Source organism: Syzygium oleosum, unplaced genomic scaffold (genome assembly GCF_021117445.2).
Source record: "Syzygium oleosum isolate NSW1041296 unplaced genomic scaffold, Sole_v2.1 Sole_v2.61, whole genome shotgun sequence".
Lineage (NCBI taxonomy): Eukaryota > Viridiplantae > Streptophyta > Magnoliopsida > Myrtales > Myrtaceae > Syzygium > Syzygium oleosum.
Window position 1 is genome coordinate 130,426 of NW_026607545.1, and position 21,400 is coordinate 151,825.

The following is a 21,400-nucleotide window of genomic DNA, read 5'->3' on the forward strand; positions in this document are numbered from 1 at the left end:
ATCCAGATTTGCATCATTAAATTCTTCCCAGCGGTATAGGAAAAATATGAAAATTCTCTTTACTCCCTTCAGATGATGTGCAGATAAACCTTTAATTTGCCAACTTTTTTGTTGGACAAACCATAGACCTATTCAGATACAAGGCTTCCTTTTCTTTTCTTTTTTTCAAATTTGACTTAATCCATACCGACTAATATACAAGTTATTTAAATGAACCCGGTTTAAGTGCGGATCGGAGTTAGGTATGGGTCATAACTAAAAATCTCTTGCATGAAAACAGTTAAATAGCTGTGAGTTAAACAAGTCAATTTGGTCCAGACTCATCTAAGACTACTCATCCAAACCTAACCCGACCCACAGTTCACCTCCTGTCTATTAACATAATTTTGATATTTTCTGTAAATTGATGGACACCAGCACCACATATACAGAAGCACACCAGGAATCTTTCCAGTAGCTCTCTGAGCTGAGCCGCTCAATACTTATCAACCAGAGCCCACCGTGGCGTTTAGGACTGCAAACAAAGAAGTCTATATATGTACAAATATTTGAAGGTGAATCATCTCCTTTGAGAAAGAGAAAAGGAAGGCACACATCCTATTAAACAATGGAAATCGATTTATTGTCCAACAAATTAAATGGCGAATTTATTCAGAATTTATTCAGTTTAACACTGCCCCGAAGACACTGAACTGTCTTCACTCCAACTCTCCAACGGGTGCCTCGTTGAGCCACAGGAAATGAATGAAATCGTACAATTTTGCACTCACGCTCACCTGTTTGACCATTGAAATCAGGACATGCATATAAGCTTTGGAAAAGAGAGTGACAAGAAGATGAGAGTGGATCTGCCGAACCTTGTAGGGCGTCGGATTGAGTCTCCTCATATGGTCTGGGCGCATTTGGTCTAGCTGATTCATGCAGCGCTCCCTCACTTCCTTAAGAGGAGGCAACTCTTCTCTTCGTTTACCTTCACCAACCAAACAAACAGAAAATTACATATGGTCCCTCTTTGGTGTACAAAACCCGAGTCACAAAAATCATCAGCGCACTTAAAAAATAGCTGATGCGAAAGGGACCGGATGGCAATCTACTCTAACATTGAGATTAACAGTGTTAAACACACAACAAAAACAGGCAAACATCATTTGTCAGACAATGATGCTGGATAACCGTCTACATAGAATCATTCCAGTTCACTACCAGAGAGCAAGAACATCAAGAGTCTTGAGTCTCTCACCAGATAATCCAGGCCAATAACACTTCAGCAGCTCCTCAACATGCTGTGGAACCACATGGGCTCTCTTTGATTCACTAAAAGGGTGACGGCAGAGAATCCTTTCTCCAACCTGGTAGTCAGAAAGAAACCCATACAGCACACTGACAATTATGGGCTCCATCTTTATATTGATTTATGAGGAAAAGAATATTTTCTTTTAGATGAAGCCTGGTTTAACAAATGCCATTTTTGAAAGTTTTTTCCAAATAAAATCACTTATAAAGGCTTTAACCAAACGGAAATTATTCAAAACCAGCTTCCAATCAGAATATACTCTGAAGGGCGGAACAAAAGAGACTAGTGGAGCATCATTCCAATCAAGTACCTTCGGAGGCGGTTCATTTTCCCCTATCATTATGTCCAACAACGGATAACCTTCTTTCCCATATAATCTGTAACTCCTCTTTTTACAAGGAATAGATACCTGCGACCTAAAAGGAATTAATTTAACCACTAAAAAACAGTTAATTACAGTGGATTTCTCAAAAATCTTGATCATACCTTTGAAACGTCTTCTGACAGTTTGATACGTGGCTGATCATTTATCTCAACAAGCTTGAATACACAACCAAGAGCAGCTTGAGCATAACAGGTGACCAAATAGGTTCCAATGCCAAATGCATCAACTTCATGACCCTGTGAAATAAAATCTCAGTACCCGCATATGTTGAGTTCATACTAACCATGGGAAACTCAAAAAACGCCTGAAACATCCACCCTATTAGAAATAGATATTCCACTTGGTAGCAAATGATTGCCACAGCATACAATTTTTCCTCTTGCAAGCTTGAAGATTTTCTCTCTTCAAAAGCGGTCTGATTGGATTAAGATGTGCAAAGAATTACAACCAATCAGCTATTACTTTCCTTAGTCTTGAGAAGAAGCCTGTTTTGACAAATGGGACCCAATTTGAGGACCCAATCAAATAAGCAAAAAAAAAAAAAATCACTCAAGCAAGAATTTTTTTGAGAGATCCAAGTAGATAGAAGAGAAGATCAGACCTAAGAGCAAAGACAAGTCTGTAGCATACATGTGTCAGGTGAGCGAAGCTCCCATAAAATAGACCACACCAGGTTTTAGTATATACTTCAAGTCTGAACAGCATGTGGGGTTTCTCTTGTATTAATGCTGTCTTGACCCACCAGTTTGCTACAATATGATATAGGGTATTACAGGAGGTTGAGTGCCTAGAAGCAGAGTACCCAATCTTTCAGTTGAGTTACTGGACCTTTTGTCCTCTGGTTCTGTCGATTTAGTTCACAAGATGCCCAACCACGAAAATCTCGCTTGTTATTTTCCTATTCTTTCCTTGACTTTCTAAGAACTACCATGCTAAGTGACCCAAGAATCAACTGATTGTCTAGATATAGGAGAAATTAGAATACAATCCTGTAAATAGTTCAATTGTGCAAATTACCCTCTCTTCTTATAAATTTTACACTAGGTTTCCTGCAAGCGCTCCATCCTGAATTTCTCAAGTCTAGATTTGTCCAGACATATGATAGAATTGGTTGTGATGCATACAATTGGCTGACAAATCTTTTCACATAAGAAAACACAGGAAATGGATGAGCTGACAGCTTTTTAACGAAGAGCGCTGATAATAAAAGTAATTAGATAACTGTCACGTGAAAAGCTAGATACAAATAATATTTTTAGTCATTACATGTTCACATGCTTGATGCAGTAAACATGAAAAGAGATCTTCAAACACTCCAGTTACTTTTTGAAAATTCGCAACCTCTAGAATATGCTATTTAAGTATGTAGAGTTCAAGGCAACAGTCTGTTATGATTCTTCATCAAACAGCCTCTTGTGAGATAGTTACCTGTTTGTTTAGGGCATCTAAAGTTTCTTCATTGAGATCATTGCTCGCAGTGATAGTTGTCTTTCCAAAATCAGGCACACCGAATTCCTTCTCAACACTGCAAAAGAACTTACGAGCTTCACAGGACAGATACGCTAGGTCGCCGGAGTCCAACCTGATGCCTACTGCTTTATATCTGCACATTATCTAATTTTAACTGAGCATCCAAATTCTTCATTATGCCATGTACATAGGTAAAAAGAAAATCACGACATAACAATGTTAAAGATGAACAGAAGAGATGTAATCACACGGAAATGGAAGATAAGTTGGTCAATTAATTTCTACTCACACATTACACCTCACTCCCATTAGCTCATATCTGACCAATCGATCCATAGTTGGGTCTGCAGGCAAGCTTGTACAACTACTAATGTCTCAAAAAAAACTCTAAGTCTAGAAATTCATGAAATGTCTGATGTTTCTCACAACCTTGTTATAGGGCGCAAGTACAATCACATACTGTGACTTTCTTCCCTCTTCATTTTCATCATTGATTCATGTTTTTGTTTTCATCATTAAAATGCTTCTAGATCCAATCAAAAGAATGATTTTTGCTGATAATGCATGCCGATAAACATCTCACACACCGATTGCATGTCCCAATGATCACCAAACTATTTTATTGGAACAAGAAAGCAAGTAAAAAAAAGTTTTCAACTGAGTTAACTGGTTCTCCAAGTAAAATGACAAAACAAGGGGTATTATTTTATATACCCCAAACTGTGGAGTGCTAACGCCACTGCACAAAAGTTTGGAACTCCACTTCTCATAACCTGATGAAATGGAAATAAACATTGTTATGTAAAAAAAAATGATTACTAGAAGTGTGAAATAGATAAGAAAAGTATCATGTACAAGACGGAAGGAGTTGCCATCATGAGTGAAGTACATGAACACTCAATTGAAGAAGAGATAAGACAATTACATTTTTTACTTTTAGAGTAAAATTTTGCAAGTGGACAAAATGGACAACTTCTACAAGAGAATTATCCGATAATTCTGTACTTTCATACATTAATATCCAGCTCTACCTTATACAAAGTAACCAAAGACCATTTAATAACCATTATATTTAGTGTTTTTTTTTTTGGGTAAAGACCATTATATTCAGTGTTTTTTTTTTTTTTTTGGTAACCCGGGAACCCCCCGCACGGCCGACAGCCGAGGAGGTAAACCCGGGGTGACGCTAGCGCAGGACCCACCACCACGACGTCACCCATTATATTTAGTGTTGTTCCTCATTTACTCTGAAAAACTTTTACGCAATTTGTACAAAGAGTAAAAAGTGACCAGGCTACAGATTCCTTGAATGCAACATACTAGAGAAAAAGATGGGCTTTTAACATTCTGAAAAAAATGTTTATGAACTGCTCCAAGATAATCACATGCTATATTGTATATCAGAAGAACAATGTTATGAACAGGAAAAAATTGTCAATTTAACAGTGAGAACCATGTTAGATTGATGTAGGCCAAGGATGATGCAAAGAAACAACATAACAGGAAAGCCGCCTTAGAAATATAGTAAAAAAAACAGCCAGATGCAAGAAATTTGTTAAGTAAATTGTTCACGTACATCATATGTGTCAACGAGAGCCAGAAAGTTGGTGGGGAATGCCAAGGCATATGAAGTAAATGCTGTTAGCTCACTTTGATTGGTCTCACCAAATATGCCATGTAACGATTTTGACCGCTGAAAGACATGCAGAAGACAAAATAAAAATTAACGAAAAAAAAATCAAGATTCTTAACAGCAACACTATAGGAGTCTCTCAAAGTAATAATTCCCACCCATTCAGCTATAATCCCTAGTTACGTATTCTAAACTCATTTGAGATAAATTGCAGCAGTCCTACCACCTTTCTGAACATCCAAAAAAAATTTCTTTCGCAGATGCTGCAATTGAAATTTCATGACTGTCAACCTGATCACGCGGGCTGCCCATTTTCTCTTGGTTTTAAACAAATAGTTTCAAAGTTAATCATTATCTAATATATATCATGTAAGATTCCCTCCTCTTGCTTCCTGTCAAATGCAGTAGTTTCATTTACACAGCTTACTTAACAATTTCAAGTTAGTACTCATATTCCAGAAGAGTCACCTTCAATATTGTGGTACCTTACCTTGCAGGTGGAGATAAAATATTATTAGTGTTTTTGTCCATATCATTACTGTTTCAACATGAACTATTTTCTAATTTACTATTTTTATGCACTACCATCAGCTCAATAATATTAGTATACATCTCTTCTTATTTCCCCAAACTGTTTAGATTTCTTGGGATAGAAACGCCATCCAGCATTTTAGCAGCTTCCCAATGTTTCCTTCCAAATCCGACTGCATCCGATCTTGCTTTCAGCTCCAATCCAGTCTATGCAGTATGGTCCAAACTCTATACTTCATGGATAAATATAATAATAATTTATGAGTATCTTCTTATGAGGGAGAGCTCTACCACTTGCTGTTTCACATTATGGATGTGATTACATACGGATTTAAACTTTAGGTATAGTCGGTTCTCTAACAAAGGTACACTTCCTGCAAATTAAAACAAAATTGGATGCATAATAATGAATCAAATCATTACTGCTAGTGCAATAAATCCCCAATAAAGTACCTGGATTTTTTCCAACCATGATTGAACCAGGTTAACAAAATCCTCACACGTAGTTGCGCCATCAGAACTGCATAGAGACTTCTCTGCTATCTCATCTATATTCTGTGATCAGCAAGCATATTAGAACAGGGAAGCTGCAGCATGGCATAACTGCCAGAAAATTACAATTTAAAAGCCAAAGAAAAGGTGACATTAAATTGAGAATGTCAAATAATAAAGATGAGCTGAAAGAGCGTGAGCTAATGGTAATTTCCAACTGCAGGATTGAGTGAGCACATATACAGAAAATTATCTAGTTTCAGGGAATACAGTAAAATAGTACCCACCTGATTCAATTTTACGGTGATTTTCTTTCAGAGTGAAATGAAGAAAAAGAGGTGATGATAAAAAGATGTACATTATATTGATGACGATCATAATTTGTATGCTCTGGCTGAGCTTATGACAATTCTCAAGTAAAAGCAAATAAAGATGCCTGCAAAATTACATACCATATATGAACTAACAAAAGCATGGGAATGTGTTCCTCGAAGTGGTATGCCAAACAGCTTCCCAGCAGCAACATTGCTGTCAATACAAAATTAAAAAATACATTATACTATTATACATTCAAGTTGTCAAGAGGAGACTCAAGAATTGACTCAGATTACAGAGGTTGCTTCCAGGAGGAGCCTGGATCGAATTAAAAAAGTAAGTGGTGTCTATAAGTTACGAGAGGAACATTGAAAAACTAAAGTGGAGGAGCATTTAGAGATAAATTCATTAGAAAAGCTCCTCAAACTATGTATAAATGAAAACTAAAAATGCACAGATCTGTTACAGTAAAGCTTTTTTATTAAAATATGCCTTTTCTTTTCATGTATAATATGCAGGGCCCTTCTTATCGGCAAGGATGACTGGACCATTTCTTATTGGAAAACACAAAGACCACAACATAATCTGAATGATAATGCAAATTCCTTCTTCTTTTATTCATTTTTCAAGTATCTAGGTATCAATATACTAGGTAGGAGAGCAAAGCTAAAATACTTAATATCAGAGCCTTGCAAGTCTTAATGCTCATGCTATGTAGTCCACATATTTATTACTGATGCAGTATGCATTTGAGACCATTAATAAATAGAGAAGTGATCCTTCATCAACAAAACATACAAGAAGAGCAATGATACTTGACTGGCTATGACACAACATCTATATCTTAAAAGGAAAACGAGATACCTTGTTGCATCAAATCCACCCATATAGCAGTACTTGGATGCTCCTATTCCACCATCAGGCCCCTGACATTTAAAATGGAGGAAAAGGTAACTTTTCATGATAAAAGACAGGAATAGTCGTAAAAGAAATTGCCAGAGTAACTACCAACCTGAGCTCGTCGAAGCCCAAATTCAAGTAAATTTTTTGATTTTCCTGCAACAAATCTGTGCCTTGCTGCATTCGTAGTCACTAGTGATGCATAGTTTATAAGGTTCACAAATGGTGTTTCGAGCAGTTGGACAACCTAAGGACATAAAAATTTACAAGTATCAAAGTAAGAAGTAATTATTCAAATAAGTATATAAAAATTCGGTGACACAAAGAAAATTAAATACTTGAGACATTCGAATAGGAGAATGTTGAAGCAAACATAAGAGGAACTACACTCACAGCAATTGGCCCTTCAACTCGCAGCAGGGGAACCTTTGGAAAAACTACTGACCCTTCGGAAATGGCATACACTTCAACATCAGAACAGTCTACTTCTCTGAGATAATCATAAAATCCATCCTGCAGAAATACAGATAGGCATCAGACAGAAATTCTGCTAGTTCTGGTTTACCAGTGCAGCAAATCATGCATTTGGCAGGTCTACAGGAGATTTAGTTAGTGCAAACATGACAACTTTTGGGCATGTCAACCTTTTGGCTCTACATTCTTCAATATTACCTATGATATAAGCACATATGAGAACATTAATAAAAATTAGTTCACAGGTTATTGAGAGCTCTGGTCAATCATCCCATGCCCTTTTATCTTGGGCCAGTTGGAGGGAACATCTCCTGAGTCCCTTAGCATGCCATGGAAGAGTTGTGGAACCTTGTTCATCCAAAAATATATTACGCATGAAAGTGAGGAATGATGGTTTATGCTGGTCTAATTTTGATATAAATTCAAGGAGGCAACCTCACAAGAACACATTAGTCTGAATGGGCAAGCACTCTTTTTTCCACATTCCAAATTCCACTTTTCTAGAAAGGAGAGGAAGTTCCCATCACCATTTCCTCATATAAGATAACCTGCTAGTTAATGTTTCACATGCTCTTTTTCCTTAGCGAAGCCCTGAGTTGCACTACTTGGTATCCAATTAATATTCATTTCCAGGGAATGCTTGTTTACATGGCTGTCCTGCATTTCAGCTGCTGATGTGATGTTTAAAATCTAGACATTATCCTAGAAAATATGTCTATAATAATTTACTGTTCCAGTGTTTGGGAAAAGAGTAAATGAGATCAGGACATTCGCTGAGTTATGTGCTTATTTGATCCACAAATTAAAGAAAAAACTAGTTTTGGGTTTCACTTGCTTGAGCATTGCAATAATGCCTACAGATAAGAAAATATTGAAAAGAGAAAAGGACTATGCAGCTTGATAGATGTGGCTATGTTTTCAGCCAAATGTCCTCAATTTCGGCTACAGAAGTCTTACTGCGGGACACACGAACTGGAGCAAATTAGGGAACCTCTAGCATGTCCCATCACAGGGGAACTCTTCAGCAACTTTCAGGCACGAACACAAGCGCATACACTACGCTTTTGTCCTTATGACCAAAACCATCGACTTTGGAAAAAATGCACCTTCATGTATATCTTTCACATCCTTAAAGAGTCCAACAGCTTCTCCCAAACAAATGTCGAATTTCAAAGAGCATCTAACTCAACCGAATGCTAAGTAAAACTGACCAATGGAATTCTAAATGCAGTAGTAAATGTTACCCCCATCAACACATGACCATATTATGCAAACCAGACAGTCAATCAACCGGCACCTATTGAGTTTACCTCACATGAAGGTGGCAAGCATTGCTTGATAAAAGAAATCTCGTCCTTAGTGATTTTGAAATTGGCGATGAACCTTATGCATTCTTCCAAACCCGCAAATATGGTATATTCACCACCAAATGGGTTCTTGCGAAAGTATAAATCAAACCTGAAACATATTTCAGTTCACATAAGAGAAGCTTCTAAACCCAAAAAATCAGCTTATCGGTCATGACAAGGGTAGCTTTTTTATCATTCAGGAAATTCAGATCAGAATGACAGGCCAAAGCAAAGGTACTAGATGCTAGCAGTGCTCTGTGCATTTTGAAAATGCAAATCTTGCTCGGGCGAGTCTGAAGAGTAGGCGATCACTTTAAGGGGAGGCACGTTACTGCGCAAGAAATAGTTCAACTCCAAGATGGCGGGGTTGCGTTTTTTATGACAGTTTGACATTATCACCGTCAGCAAGTACTTTTTTTCCCCATTCAGGAGCTCGGTACCCATCGTCTAGCCATTTAATTCGTGCATTAATGACGAGATGCGAGAAGTACATGGATATGCATCTGGACCAGGGGCACAGCACAGGCTCAAGTGCAAACAATCCCTCTTTTGGACCATCCAACCGAGCATCGAATTGCGTCTTACTTGACCCTTAAGTCTAGTGTGGGACAGGAACTTACTCTCATCGTATAAGGAAGAAGAAAAAGACAAGCAAAAGGACTGCTCATTCATAACCATACCGCACAAAACAGAAAAAGGTGTCCGGGACAGAAAGGCACCAAAGCTTTCATGAAGCTAAGGATGCGAACGGGGGGGGGGCTTCCAATGACAGAGCATCAGGACTTGCAACACCATATCATCATGCATATCAAAATCAAAACGACAGACGTTCTCCAAAATGCAAAAAAGGGCAGCCATAAAAATGAACAGGAAAGACCCAACACCACCGAAATCGCAGGAACGCGAGCCTCCAAGGACGAACAACGACACGACACCCCGTCGGGTCGGATACCAAGCAGACCAATCCAAACGGAGCCGAAACGAACGAAGGAACGAACGAACTAAATACACGAAGGAGAGAAAAGAGGGAGGCAACTCACACGGCGCGCTCCTGATGCTTCCCGGCCTTCCAATAGGCGTAGGCCATGGTGAACTGGTAGAGATCCGTGAGCAGCGGGGTGACCATCGGGTTCGTCGGGCCGTCGATGACCCGACCCGGGACCCCGCTCGGGCCGTTCGCCGTCGCCGTCGCCTCCTCTCCCATGGCCGAGGATGAATACAACGGAGGGCCGAGACTACTCGCGTGAACAGATGATTAAACGCACTTCCGACTCCCGGTCAATCTGCACACCTCCGTCTCTGTCTCTGTCTCTGTCTCTGTCTGTTCAAGGCGCAGCTATATATAGGGAAGACAGAGACACACACACGAACGAACGTGCTCGCCGAGATTAACGTGAACGTGACGACGGGAGGCAAAAAGGGGGAAGTTGCAAGGAAGGGAATCAGAGGCTATTGGCGTTCAAGGTCCACCCGCACCCACACACACGCTCGCACGCACGCAGAAGAGAGAGGAGGAGGAGAAGAGAAGAAAGCACAGAACTTGTAGACGAGGCCAGAGAGGACAAGAGGAGGGCGGTTGTCAATTTGTTCCGGAATTAAAATAAAATAAATCATGCTTCAAAAGAAAAGAAAACCATGTTTTATACATATATATATATATATATATAATATGGTAATTCTTAGTTTATTGAATATAAATATTTCTATGGCTATGATTTACTTTTACTATAGTAATTTTTGAAGACCCTTCTTGATCAAATGGGCAGAAAAAAAAAAGATACCATTAAAAGAGGGGGGGGGTCTTTTTTTTTTGCTACAAAAGAAATCTTTGAGATTAGGGATATGAGAGGTGAATTTCTGGAGCCAGAAAAAAGAAAAGGAAAATAAAATGTGAATTTTTTTATTGCGAAACTACCAGGAATTTATTCAAATCGCATCGTGAGTTCTTTTTTTTTTTAATGGTAGCATTGAAGGGTAAATCCTATCATTAAGGTTTGCTTTACCTTCTGTGCAACGAAAAGGGAAATCCTATCATCGATACCTTGTTTTGGACGAGTTTTCCTCAATGTAATCAAACGATATCATTTATTCCACTCGACATCGAATATATTTGATTGCATTAGAGAAGTTATATTTTGATAACAAATCTTATCAATTTTATCTATTTTTTAAACTCAATGTTAAATTGAGTGGTTTTAAATATGCTATATTTAAATGAGATATGTGTTATATTTAAGATAAGCTTTTTTTTTGGTCGAATATTTAAGATAAGTTGATTTCAAAAGGAAACAAAAAAAAGCGAGATGTAAGTATACATGTTTCAAAAAAGTCATAACTTTATTTTCTTAATTTTTTGAACTAAATAAAATGTATCATTTATTTTATTCCTTATTAAATAATTTTCTTAAAGTTTTGCTGAATTAAATCAATCAACTATCAACTATATTATTTATTTCATTCTTAATTAAGTAATTTTCATCGAAAATCAACTATATTATTTATTTCATTCTTAATTAAGTAATTTTCATCGCATTAAAGAAAAACATATCATTTAAAAGAAATGTATAGTTCATGAAAATACTTTATCTTTAGTTCGATAAATTTTATCAATTGATATAATTTATTTCATTCTTTGTCAAACAGATTTGGTCGAATTATACAAAACTCATCGCTTTTAAGTTACTTACTCTTTATCTTTCTTGTTTTGAAGTAAAACTTAATAAGATATAGCATTTTGGGAAGATAAATTCATAACCTTATTGGTTGAATTTAGGCGCTATGACGGGATTGTGCAATGTGTCTTGCCACATGACAATCACAAAAGCATAGTGAAATCATTGAAATGTCACGTGGTGAGCTTATGATCAGACATTCTATTAGCACTCATGCTTTGCATGAACGTAAGTTCTTTAACAAATCTTGACATGTTTGTACATAAATATAATTTCTTATTTAACTTTAGATCTAACAATATATGTAGATTGAATTAATTTCAATAAATATTGTACAATCTTTTATTACACAATCAAATTGTAAAAATCCTCTGATTCTTCCTTCTCTCAAGCACGAATTAGTGGCCTAATCTCAAATCAGATATCATGAATTTCGGATCCTCTTTCACAAATCCTGTTGAAAACGGTTGAGATCTTGATAACCTGAGCCTAGCAGATCTCCGCATTCTTCCAAAAACTTAATTTCCAAGAAACAAGCGTCCAATCTATTACAAAAACAAACCATTCAATTTATCTCAAATTTAATTTGAATAAATGTCGATTTAACTTATGTAAGTCGAATAAGCAATTAGAACTTGTCTCGTGGTTTTTTTTTTTTTTGAAATTTAAAATCAATGAGATAAGTCGAAAGAGATAAAAAAAAATTTAGAAGGACAATAGAAACTTATTTCAAAATAATCTAAGAACACATCTGAAGATACTTCTTTTTGATCCATTTCTAAAGTTAAATTTAATAAGTGATAGAAGTGCCCAAATTGCTAATTGGTTAAATATGAGTCAGGTGGCACAAATTATGCCATGATGCAAACGTAGAGGTGATGTTAAGTCAAATTTGGCGAGTACAGGAGCGAACATTCTCTCGGCTCCGACAATATGAAATTGCTCTCCCGGTCATTACTCAATCAAACTTTGACTAGATGATGCTTTTTTTTCAATAATTTGACTATAAATTTCAGCATCTGGCCAAAAGGAACTACGTCAAGAAAGTTAATTTCCTTCATGCGGTAGCCACGGGGGCCACAACAACAACAAATTACACACATGAAGTCAAAAGGTTTGATTATTCGTATCAACAAAAGGTATGGATCTTCTAATAATAAAAAAGAAAAGGGTGAGGAATCACGTTACGCATAACATTATCATGAAGAGGGTCACACCTATAACTGAAATGGTTGGTTCGAATCATAATTACTCTGTTCACTCATACACGAAGTTTCGAGATCAACAAATTCATTATCGCAGCCCTACCAACATGTTGGGAAGTCATATAACTTTTCCATATTAAGTAGCAAATGTCTAAGATACAAACTGGTTGGGGCGACGACACGAGTTGCTTAGACACTCGTAACTGTTTGCCTGCATTGGAAGAATCGGGCTTGTGCTTCTTGAAGCCACCAAAAGTGTAGTGCAAAAGTAGTCACCGGCCTCTTGCCTAGGGACTGGCCACATGATACACTTTAGTTCTTGCACTCATCAAACGAGTATTGTTCCTGCTTGTCCTCCCGGTCCTGCTGCTTTGTAACCTTCCATGGATGAAAAAAATGCAATGTTGGATCGAGCCGCATCTTCTTCGAGCATGAAGATAATATTAAATCTCCTCAAAGGAGCTCGTGGGACATGGTGCATCAGATCGAATTGACCCCTCACGATTCATTAAACTCACTACCTGCATTTGATGAACCCTAGTGTTTGTCTATTCTTGCAGTCCAAAGGAGCTGCGTAGACAAGCTTTGTCTCAGCACATATTCCGCCATTTTCTTTTGAGTAGGACATCACGGATAATTTGGCAACAACAACAATAGCTTAGTAGCATCAAGCACGTCGATGAGCAGAGGAATATACTGAGTTCTAATTACTCTAAGGACCAGTCCAACCAATGTGGGTTACACGCACTAAAATGCATCAGCAAGTGCTAGGCTGCGGCTGTTCTGTATTTCTCTCTTTCTTTTCCTTCAATTATTCTAGTTTGAATCATGTTGCCCAGTAGCAACAATAGAATGAAGCCACCCAGAAGTTGAACTACAATTGACATTCAATATTAAATCTTCTCAAGTGTCACTTTAAAAGTGACAAGCTGAATTATTTAGTAGCTAGGGTTTTGATAGATGATTATATCTGTCTTGCTGTTTGTCGATTCCAAGCAGCAAGCATCAATAAGGCCACTTCGAAAGGGCAAACTTCAACTATGTTAAATATTTTGGCCCCAAAAGAAAACACATATTCGACTATGAAGTTCTCTAAAGGTCACTTCAGATTGACCCCACAGAAGCCAAGGTATAATTCCCTTGTTATTGTACAATTATAAACAAACTACGGGTCATATGTAGTTTAATGCCAGTTTAGATTAAAAACACTGCAATTTCCATCCTAGAAAGATGGAACTTCTAGGAAATTGGGTTTTGACACAATGTCCTTGTGGGTCAATTGTATTTCAAGTACCAACAACATTCCTCCAGAGTAATCATAGAACTCTTCATATAAATTACATAGAGGTCAGTGAACAATGTATGCTAACCTTAGAGGATAGAGATAGAAGATCTCTATCACCCAAAAAGGGAGAAAAAAAGAACTTAAGAGATATATGATGTCAATTACTTGACCCAAACGATACAGACTGCTGAGGCCCAACCAATAATTTCTATGGACAAGTCTCATATGTGGAAGACCAATTCCATCTCAACCATAACTCCACTTAGCTCCTTAAGAAATTGACGGAAGATTGCAAAGTTTGTTCCACACCAAATTCATTAGCAGCTAATGCAAAGAGTCATCCCTTTTCTTCTTTTGACTTCACCGTCTAGAGAATTCCAACTACACCGTCAAAGAACATACGCTGTGACAAGAAAATGAGGAAAACCAGAGTCTCAGCCTGAGACGAAAATGAGTAGAATAGACAAATCTAAAATTAGACATGGCATGCAAGAAGCGAAAGGTTTTGCTCCGAAAAAGTCTAATCACACACCTTAAGGACGATCGCTACTGGCTGCGGATGACTCTAGCAACCCACCTTTCCTATTAGATGTTAGCGAAGCCAAGGGAAGTGACTGCGCAGCTGTTTCGCCCATCTCAGGTCCTTTTCAAACAGCGTAAGTGATGAATTAATATGTCAGAGCGTAGTGCTGGCATTAGTATATTTTCTAAATGGAAAAAACAAATTGCTAAAAGAATATGCAGGTTTCATGTTCACACCGAATGGATCTGCATCAGATTGGTCAATAATTGAAGGTTGATGCCGGCCATGTGGAGCCACATCTTCCCGATTAATGTCCTTCAAAATGCATCAAGGAAAATTAGTAACCGGTTATTTACTCAACTTAATAAGCCATCTTACTAGAGAAGATACTTAACTCACCCCAGAAGTTGATTGCTTGAGTTGAAATGGTACACGATGTGTTTGGATGGAGGATTCCAATCCAAAAGAAATTCCTGAGTTCATCATATTTGACATGGAAGGCTCGCTTGGAACAGCACGATCATTGGGTAGACCAAACGCAGTTTCAGTCGAGGTTTCATTGTTGACTGGAAAGGTAGGTGCCATGTTCATATGCAGGGGGCCATTTTCCTCATCAAAGCCTATTCTCATCTGGGGAAGTTGAATGGGGTGCACGGACCCGGGTAAGCACATCGGATGCAAACTTAATCCGTTCCTCATCGATAACATCTGAAACGAGCAATACAAAATGAGCTCATTAGACGAGAACCAATTCTCACATCTATTGTCAATCATATACCCTTCATGAATGGTCAAATACCGAACTGTTGAATGGCAAAAACACACACGAAGAGGAACAGTATGGATTACGCCTCAAGAACTTAACTTCCAGGTAGACAAACTCTCCCACTGAACCACTGAATGAAGTCAGCCAACAAAATAAAGAAAGGGAAAATAACCACACAGTCCACACTGAGAACAAGATCATCATCAAACCATTGAAATTAATCTTACACACACCTAAATTGCAGATCAAGTGCATGAATTAGATCAAAGTGTGGTATGGGGATAGTAGTAGAATCGCTAGCAGAATGTTGTAAGGTGAGCATGACATAGATGTCCACAATCTGAGATGCATAACCTTCAAAACAACATTCACTAAACCTATGTACATCAGCTGCAAACAGACTTAGGTAAACTAGTAAACAAATTCCCTTCCCCTCCCACATGCCAATAAGAGAATCTCCAAATAGATTCTCATCATCAAACTTCATAGCAGCTATTAGTAGATCACCTTGTCTGAATAATCCAATAGCTCAGTGTATCATTTTGTCACAATTCCTTAATGCAAGTACATTTGCAATCCTGTGATGAACTCAAATATCTTCTAAGGTTGACTTTTGGCTTGCCTCAATAGTATGATCGTTTGTCTAGAATATAAAAAGCAAAAAGTGACTTTTTTACTTCCCCCAGAATTCAAAATATTATTCTAATTCGTAAAAAATTATGAAAAACTCTGTTGTGAAAGTTTCAAATGTTTAAGTTCGAAAAAATCAAAGCACATGCGCCACAAGATTTGGAAAAAGCAAAAAGTAAAATTGTCACTCCAGAAACAGATTTCTTGGCACTATGAACTGTTATATTTGCCTTATTTTAATGTTTATTATTACACTTATGATATCGAAATAGAGTTAATTAAGTCTATGCATCTCCTTTTCTTGTCTTGCAATAATTACGATCACAAGTATAGCCTTACTTGAATTCATTTCGTCTCCCCTCTACAAGGCTTAAACATTTTTCCTTGAAGTTTTGGGTCTAAAAAACAGTTCGATTTGCTTTTGCCCTCCAAAATTTTAAAAACAACAAAAGATACATAGGCGCTAAAAAACTAGGAAAAACAATAACGACTCTTTCATTTCAATTGTTGTATGTTTGAAAGGAAAGATTGCATGTGTTGAACACGAAATGAGGTCAAATTTCAAAAGTTACAGGAGAAGGAAAAGGGAAACAAATTAGTAAGTTCAAAATATAAGTCCCTCAAAAGAGACCTTCAGACTTCAAGTTTTTCATAACAACTGAAATTGACTTCGAATGAACAACATGAATTTACAAGGCGATAGACCCGCGTCCAGCATCAGTTGCCACGAGTACACATTCCGTCTTGACTTTAAAAGTAACCATTTTCGTGACTAGAAATGACTTCTTCCCACTACACAATCCTTAAAGAAGCTTTTCTGCCTTTACAAGAATTTCTGTCCTCTCACTCTAATAAATTCTTTCCTAAATGAAAACAGTAGATTTAAGTGAAACAGTGGAAAGAGGAACAATGTACTATAATCACTTGCACATTCTTCACTTGACATAGCGAAGGCCTTGGCCCCACAGTCCATTCAGAATATAAAGCCCTTGCCATCCTGTTGCTGGGCTTTTCTCTTTTAGATTAATGATTATGCAAGATTAGCCCAAAGTAACCTTTCAATATATCTCAACCAATTCCTCCACCTTACACACAAACTCTCACTAAACTCTAAGTTCCTTTGTTGTCTATTAGTCTCTCTTTTTATCATTCAGCAACGCATTTTTAGAAGAATTTTGCAATTCCCTTCCACATATACATATTTTGATGTGCAAACGGTTACTTGATTTCCTCAATGAAATTAGCTGTTGTTTATTATATCAGGGAATTTTCAAGATCATTCTCAAATTTTCGCTTAGCTATACCTTTTAGTTTTGAAACTCACACTTTGCACCATATATTTCCAAAACCCTGCACTTAACCCCCAAGCTTTGCACCCTATAGTTTCTAGATTTTCTGAAGGCATTTGATTCCAAGTGGTCAAGTGTGTGGATTTGTCGAAATTTAGCTATACTTTTACTTTTGAAATTTAAACTTTGCACCATCTAGTTCCAAAACCCCACACTTCACACCCTAACATCCAAAAAAAAAAAAAATCAAGCATTGCACCGCTCTAGTTTATAGTTTTCCTGAAGGCATAAGATTCCAAGGGGTTAAGTGTGAAGAATTTCGAAATTTTGTGGTGCAAAGGGCATTGTGTAAAGAGGGTGCAATTGTAGATTGGAAAAGTTAAAATTTGTTTTTCATAATGAAAAGGTTAGCTTCTTCACAAGGTTGAAGTACTTCGCCAAATGTTTGATTTAGATGCAAAGAAGATAAAATCGCAGATTTTTAATGCCCTAAGCATAGTATCAATACCGTGCCTGTGGATACAGATTAATTATTACTCTATTTTGGTGAAAATAGCCAGTCCATTATATCTTGGGTACACTTAATATTTAATCCTATATTTGGCCCCAGGTCCCCGTTATTATAGTTTTAGATCCGTCCCTGCATACACAATCAACTGTGTCCAATGTGACATACTTGATTACCTACCTTGAATTTGTTATTCAACATAACCTTCATCACAATCAACTGTCTCCAATGTTTGAGGCATAAGCAAATTTTATTAGAGCATATTAATCACACACCTTGCTACAGTGAATGAAAAGACAGATGAACAGTTAGAATATATTCATCTCTTTCAAACCTTTTCCCTCTCATAAACATTATTTCAGTGTGGTGAGATAAACTCGCACCAAGAGAAGAAATGAAGCACTGTTAATTCTGTCGGTGCCCTGCGTGAAGCTTGATCTACATCAGAAAATTTGTTTGTGGTAAAGTAACAAAAACAACAAAGAAAAACAGATTAGCATTAAGTGACATCCTCTCAATCACTCCAACATCTAGAGAATATTCACATGTAAGGTGGCATGGCAAGATTATTTTCAAGATTATTTTCACTGATACTGCAAAAATCAGCAGACGCAGCAACAATATTTACTGTCTTCGAGGTATCTACACTAGTCCTCTCAATAGTGAGACATTCCTCTTTGCAGCCTATGCGAAGCATGGAGAAAGGCAGAGCAACTGTATGATAAAGGACACCTGACACTTCTATTTTACCCTATCTCTATCAATTGATCATACACTAGATATAAATGCTACTTCAAATGAGTATACTCGCAACATTGACTATCGATACCACATCGTCACCAGTTTCAGAAACGTTTATAGAGTCAAGTTTCTCCGGCCCATGCTCAATCTTACATACGGATTATTTTCGGTAGAAAGGCTTGAGCCTAAGCACTTAAGGTCCCTAAAAATAGTTAGCTTTTAGGAAGGAACAAGCAATCAATGACTTTCTGCTGTTCCACCATCGAACCCATGCTCGGATATGAGACAAGTAAATGAACAACTAATTCTTCAGCACATATATTCTCCTGGAAAACCTCTCCTCCAAGAAAAAATCCCGGGGCCATCTTTTTTGAAAGTTTGCACTTCTTTTCTCAAGCACAGCATCAGCAATAGCATTGACTAACACGGTCACCCTCCTCATTAACTCCTCATCCATGTCTTAATTCTTATTGATCGCTCAGTCAATATAAAAGATTTCGATCTATTTTTGCTCAAGCGCACACTAGTAACAGTTACTTGTATTTACATGCAGCCCAATCTCTTTAAGAAAACTGCAAAGAACAACGTAGACCACCAGCACGTCAAACAAGTCAAAATGCATGGAAAAGCTCAAAACGTTTGCAGGGCATACTAGGATTATCATGACAATACAATCTGCATATAATTAATAGCTAGTATTGCAATATTTGGGACAAGGCAAGAACCTGAACTTGGAGCTGGAGCTGCTTAAGGTACTCAATGGCTTCATCCAGCATTGATGCCTTGTCAGTCTGCCATCAATGAGAAGTAAAAAAAAAAAATCATATGGCTTCATCAGTTAAAGGGAACAAACCTTCAGCAACAAGTTAAATTAGCCATCCTTGCTAAAATGTCTAAAATGTGTTTACCTTGTTAGAATTAGGAATTAGACTCTGCAATGCTTTCATTTTCTCATTGATTCTGCTCCTCCTCCTCTGCAGCACAATCGTCATGCATAAGGACTCGGCGATTAGTATGCTACACATACTTTGACCCTAAATTAACAAATACAACTGTAGAAGCAGAACGGTCCTGGCGTGAAAGACCAACCTTTTCCGACAAATTATGAACTTCAGCTGTCCTGCTTCGCTTGGACGAGCTACGAGATGGATTTGGCTTGGCAGGAACTTCCTCCAGCAACGCTTCGAGTCCCTACTACATTTAACAAACATCATGAAATTGAACTTGCAAATAAATCCGAGAGAGAACAACCAAAAACAAGCTAACATGAATCCTTTTAATCTCCTCCCCTTCAAATTTTTCCCGAACATAAAAGTTTAACTCTGGTTAATCTCATTACTTCAGCCAAAGCCAAAGTTTCAACTCCAGATCAAGCCCAAAAGTATACTGCAATCTCTTCTCTTATAAACAAAAAGCAGAAATCATACTCAGAAAGATTGGAAGAAATATCCCATATCCCGGGCGGCGCGAATTTACCTCCCCTTGCCATCGAAAAAACAATCTTATACCAAAGGATATTAGCATTGTTTTAGCCCACTAAGGAAAGAGATAAGATTTAATCCCATTTTTTTCCCACAAGTCATACGGAATCCAATCCACAACGACAAATCTCTGTAAAAAAAAAAAAAGACCACCCCCATTTTTTCTCAGCAACAAAACAGCAAACGCCCGAGAAACAAGACAAAAGAAAGAACGAAAAACACACGCGCTCACCTCGCTTTCGCAGTCGTAATCATCAGCTTCATTCTCGCTGGCCCCAACGGAAGACGAAGCGGCGGCGGCGGCAACCGCACTGAGCCTCGCATTACCCGCGAGGAACCCGCCGCCGCCCGAAGCAGCGGAGGCGGAGAAGCTGTTGACCCCGTCGGACGAACCGACGGACGAGATCCCGCCGCCGCCGCCGCCGCAGCAGCCGCCGTCGACGAACGGGGGCCCGGGGTGCTCCGCCGCCCTCCGGCCCGAACGCTGGAGGACCTGGCGGAGGAAGAGCGAGATTTCGTCGGGCTGGTGAGGCGCCGCGGAGGAGGAGCATGTGGCCTCTCTCGCTCGCATACCGTCGCCCATATCGCCAACCTGTCTCTCTGCGCCTTTGTGGCACTCACAATCTCAAAGCCTGCAACACCATCACACAGAGAGAGAGAGAGAGAGAGAGTAGTAAATGGGGTTTGGCGGGGGTGGAGTGGTGCAGAGGAATTTAATGGCGCTTTTGCCTTTCTCGGTTATCGTTGCTTTTCTGTTGCGTTTTGCTTTTGTCTATGCACCCACACTCGCGCGCGCGCGCACACAGAGAGCGAAAGAGAGAGAAAGTACTACACGTACTTACCAGCATAACGAGAGAGAGAGAGAGAGAGAGAGAGACGATGATGATCATGGCGACGACGATGATCATGGAAGTTTTTTTTCCCTTTCGTTTTTTCATTTTTTTCAATCAAAGATTGTGGGCGGAGACGGGAAGAAGGCGTGGGGTTGGGGAGGTTAGTTTCGGGGGTGACGCGCGCAGCGAGTGGGGCAAAAGCGCGCACGCGGGGCCTCGTGGAGCGCTGTCGAGGGCCACGATTGGTCCGTCCGTTAGCTTCCGAAGCGACGGCCCCCGTGAGGTTAGCGGCTCCCGGCACGTGACCGTCACTAGAGGGGGATTAGATTGGGATAGGAATAGTATAAAACCTCGGATTAGATTGGGCGGAATGTCTTTTTTTTTTCCCTTAATTTAATTTTGATTTGATTTTGATTAAGCGCGGTTAAGATTCCCTGTCCGTTCTCGGTCTCTGATGTTGGATTCTTGTAAAATAATTATTTTGGATTTTAGACGGATTCCGTACATGCTTGGGGTATATCTCTGCACCAACACCCACTCCAATTGGATTTTGACGGATTCCTCTAACGTTGCATTATCAATGTATAGATCGGAAAAGGGAAATCCGTAAGAGAAAGATGGTTC

The 21,400-nt window shown here is 38.5% G+C and overlaps 2 protein-coding genes across 2 annotated transcripts; both read right to left on the reverse strand.

The window, feature by feature from the left end:
* Positions 1–479: 479 nt before the first annotated feature.
* On the reverse strand, positions 480–10,136 carry LOC115692088 (nicotinate phosphoribosyltransferase 2-like). The gene is made up of 15 exons (XM_030618844.2): positions 9,884–10,136; positions 8,805–8,952; positions 7,414–7,533; positions 7,133–7,267; positions 6,985–7,046; positions 6,258–6,333; positions 5,767–5,868; positions 4,726–4,842; positions 3,864–3,922; positions 3,108–3,282; positions 1,781–1,915; positions 1,605–1,703; positions 1,241–1,349; positions 858–970; positions 480–776 (listed from the first exon to the last, which is right to left on the reverse strand). Exons 1-15 carry the CDS (start codon positions 10,045–10,047, stop codon positions 699–701), a joined length of 1,692 nt encoding a protein of 563 aa, XP_030474704.2. The 5' UTR covers positions 10,048–10,136; the 3' UTR covers positions 480–698.
* Positions 10,137–13,913: 3,777 nt separating this feature from the next.
* On the reverse strand, positions 13,914–20,735 carry LOC115692089 (transcription factor SPATULA-like). Its single transcript, XM_056307867.1, has 8 exons — positions 20,176–20,735; positions 19,552–19,653; positions 19,371–19,436; positions 19,188–19,253; positions 14,928–15,236; positions 14,765–14,843; positions 14,538–14,648; positions 13,914–14,386 (listed from the first exon to the last, which is right to left on the reverse strand). Exons 1-7 carry the CDS (start codon positions 20,524–20,526, stop codon positions 14,539–14,541), a joined length of 1,083 nt encoding a protein of 360 aa, XP_056163842.1. The 5' UTR covers positions 20,527–20,735; the 3' UTR covers positions 13,914–14,386; position 14,538.
* Between the last annotated feature and the right edge of the window lie 665 nt (positions 20,736–21,400).

Bases quoted from the DNA above. Each gene is read 5' to 3' on its own strand.
- LOC115692088 (XM_030618844.2), bottom strand. From the start codon at position 10,047: ATGGGAGAGGAGGCGACGGCGACGGCGAACGGCCCGAGCGGGGTCCCG. The intron at 7,047-7,132 runs GTTGGTAGTTAC...TTTAAATGTCAG, and splicing joins TTGGGCTTCGACGAGCTCAG to GGGCCTGATGGTGGAATAGG. The intron at 3,283-3,863 runs GTATATAAAATA...GATAATGTGCAG, and splicing joins TTAGCACTCCACAGTTTGGG to ATATAAAGCAGTAGGCATCA.
- LOC115692089 (XM_056307867.1), bottom strand. From the start codon at position 20,526: ATGGGCGACGGTATGCGAGCGAGAGAGGCCACATGCTCCTCCTCCGCG. The intron at 19,254-19,370 runs GTAAACACATTT...CATTGATGGCAG, and splicing joins TAATTCCTAATTCTAACAAG to ACTGACAAGGCATCAATGCT. The intron at 14,844-14,927 runs GTGAGTTAAGTA...TGCATTTTGAAG, and splicing joins TCAAGCAATCAACTTCTGGG to GACATTAATCGGGAAGATGT.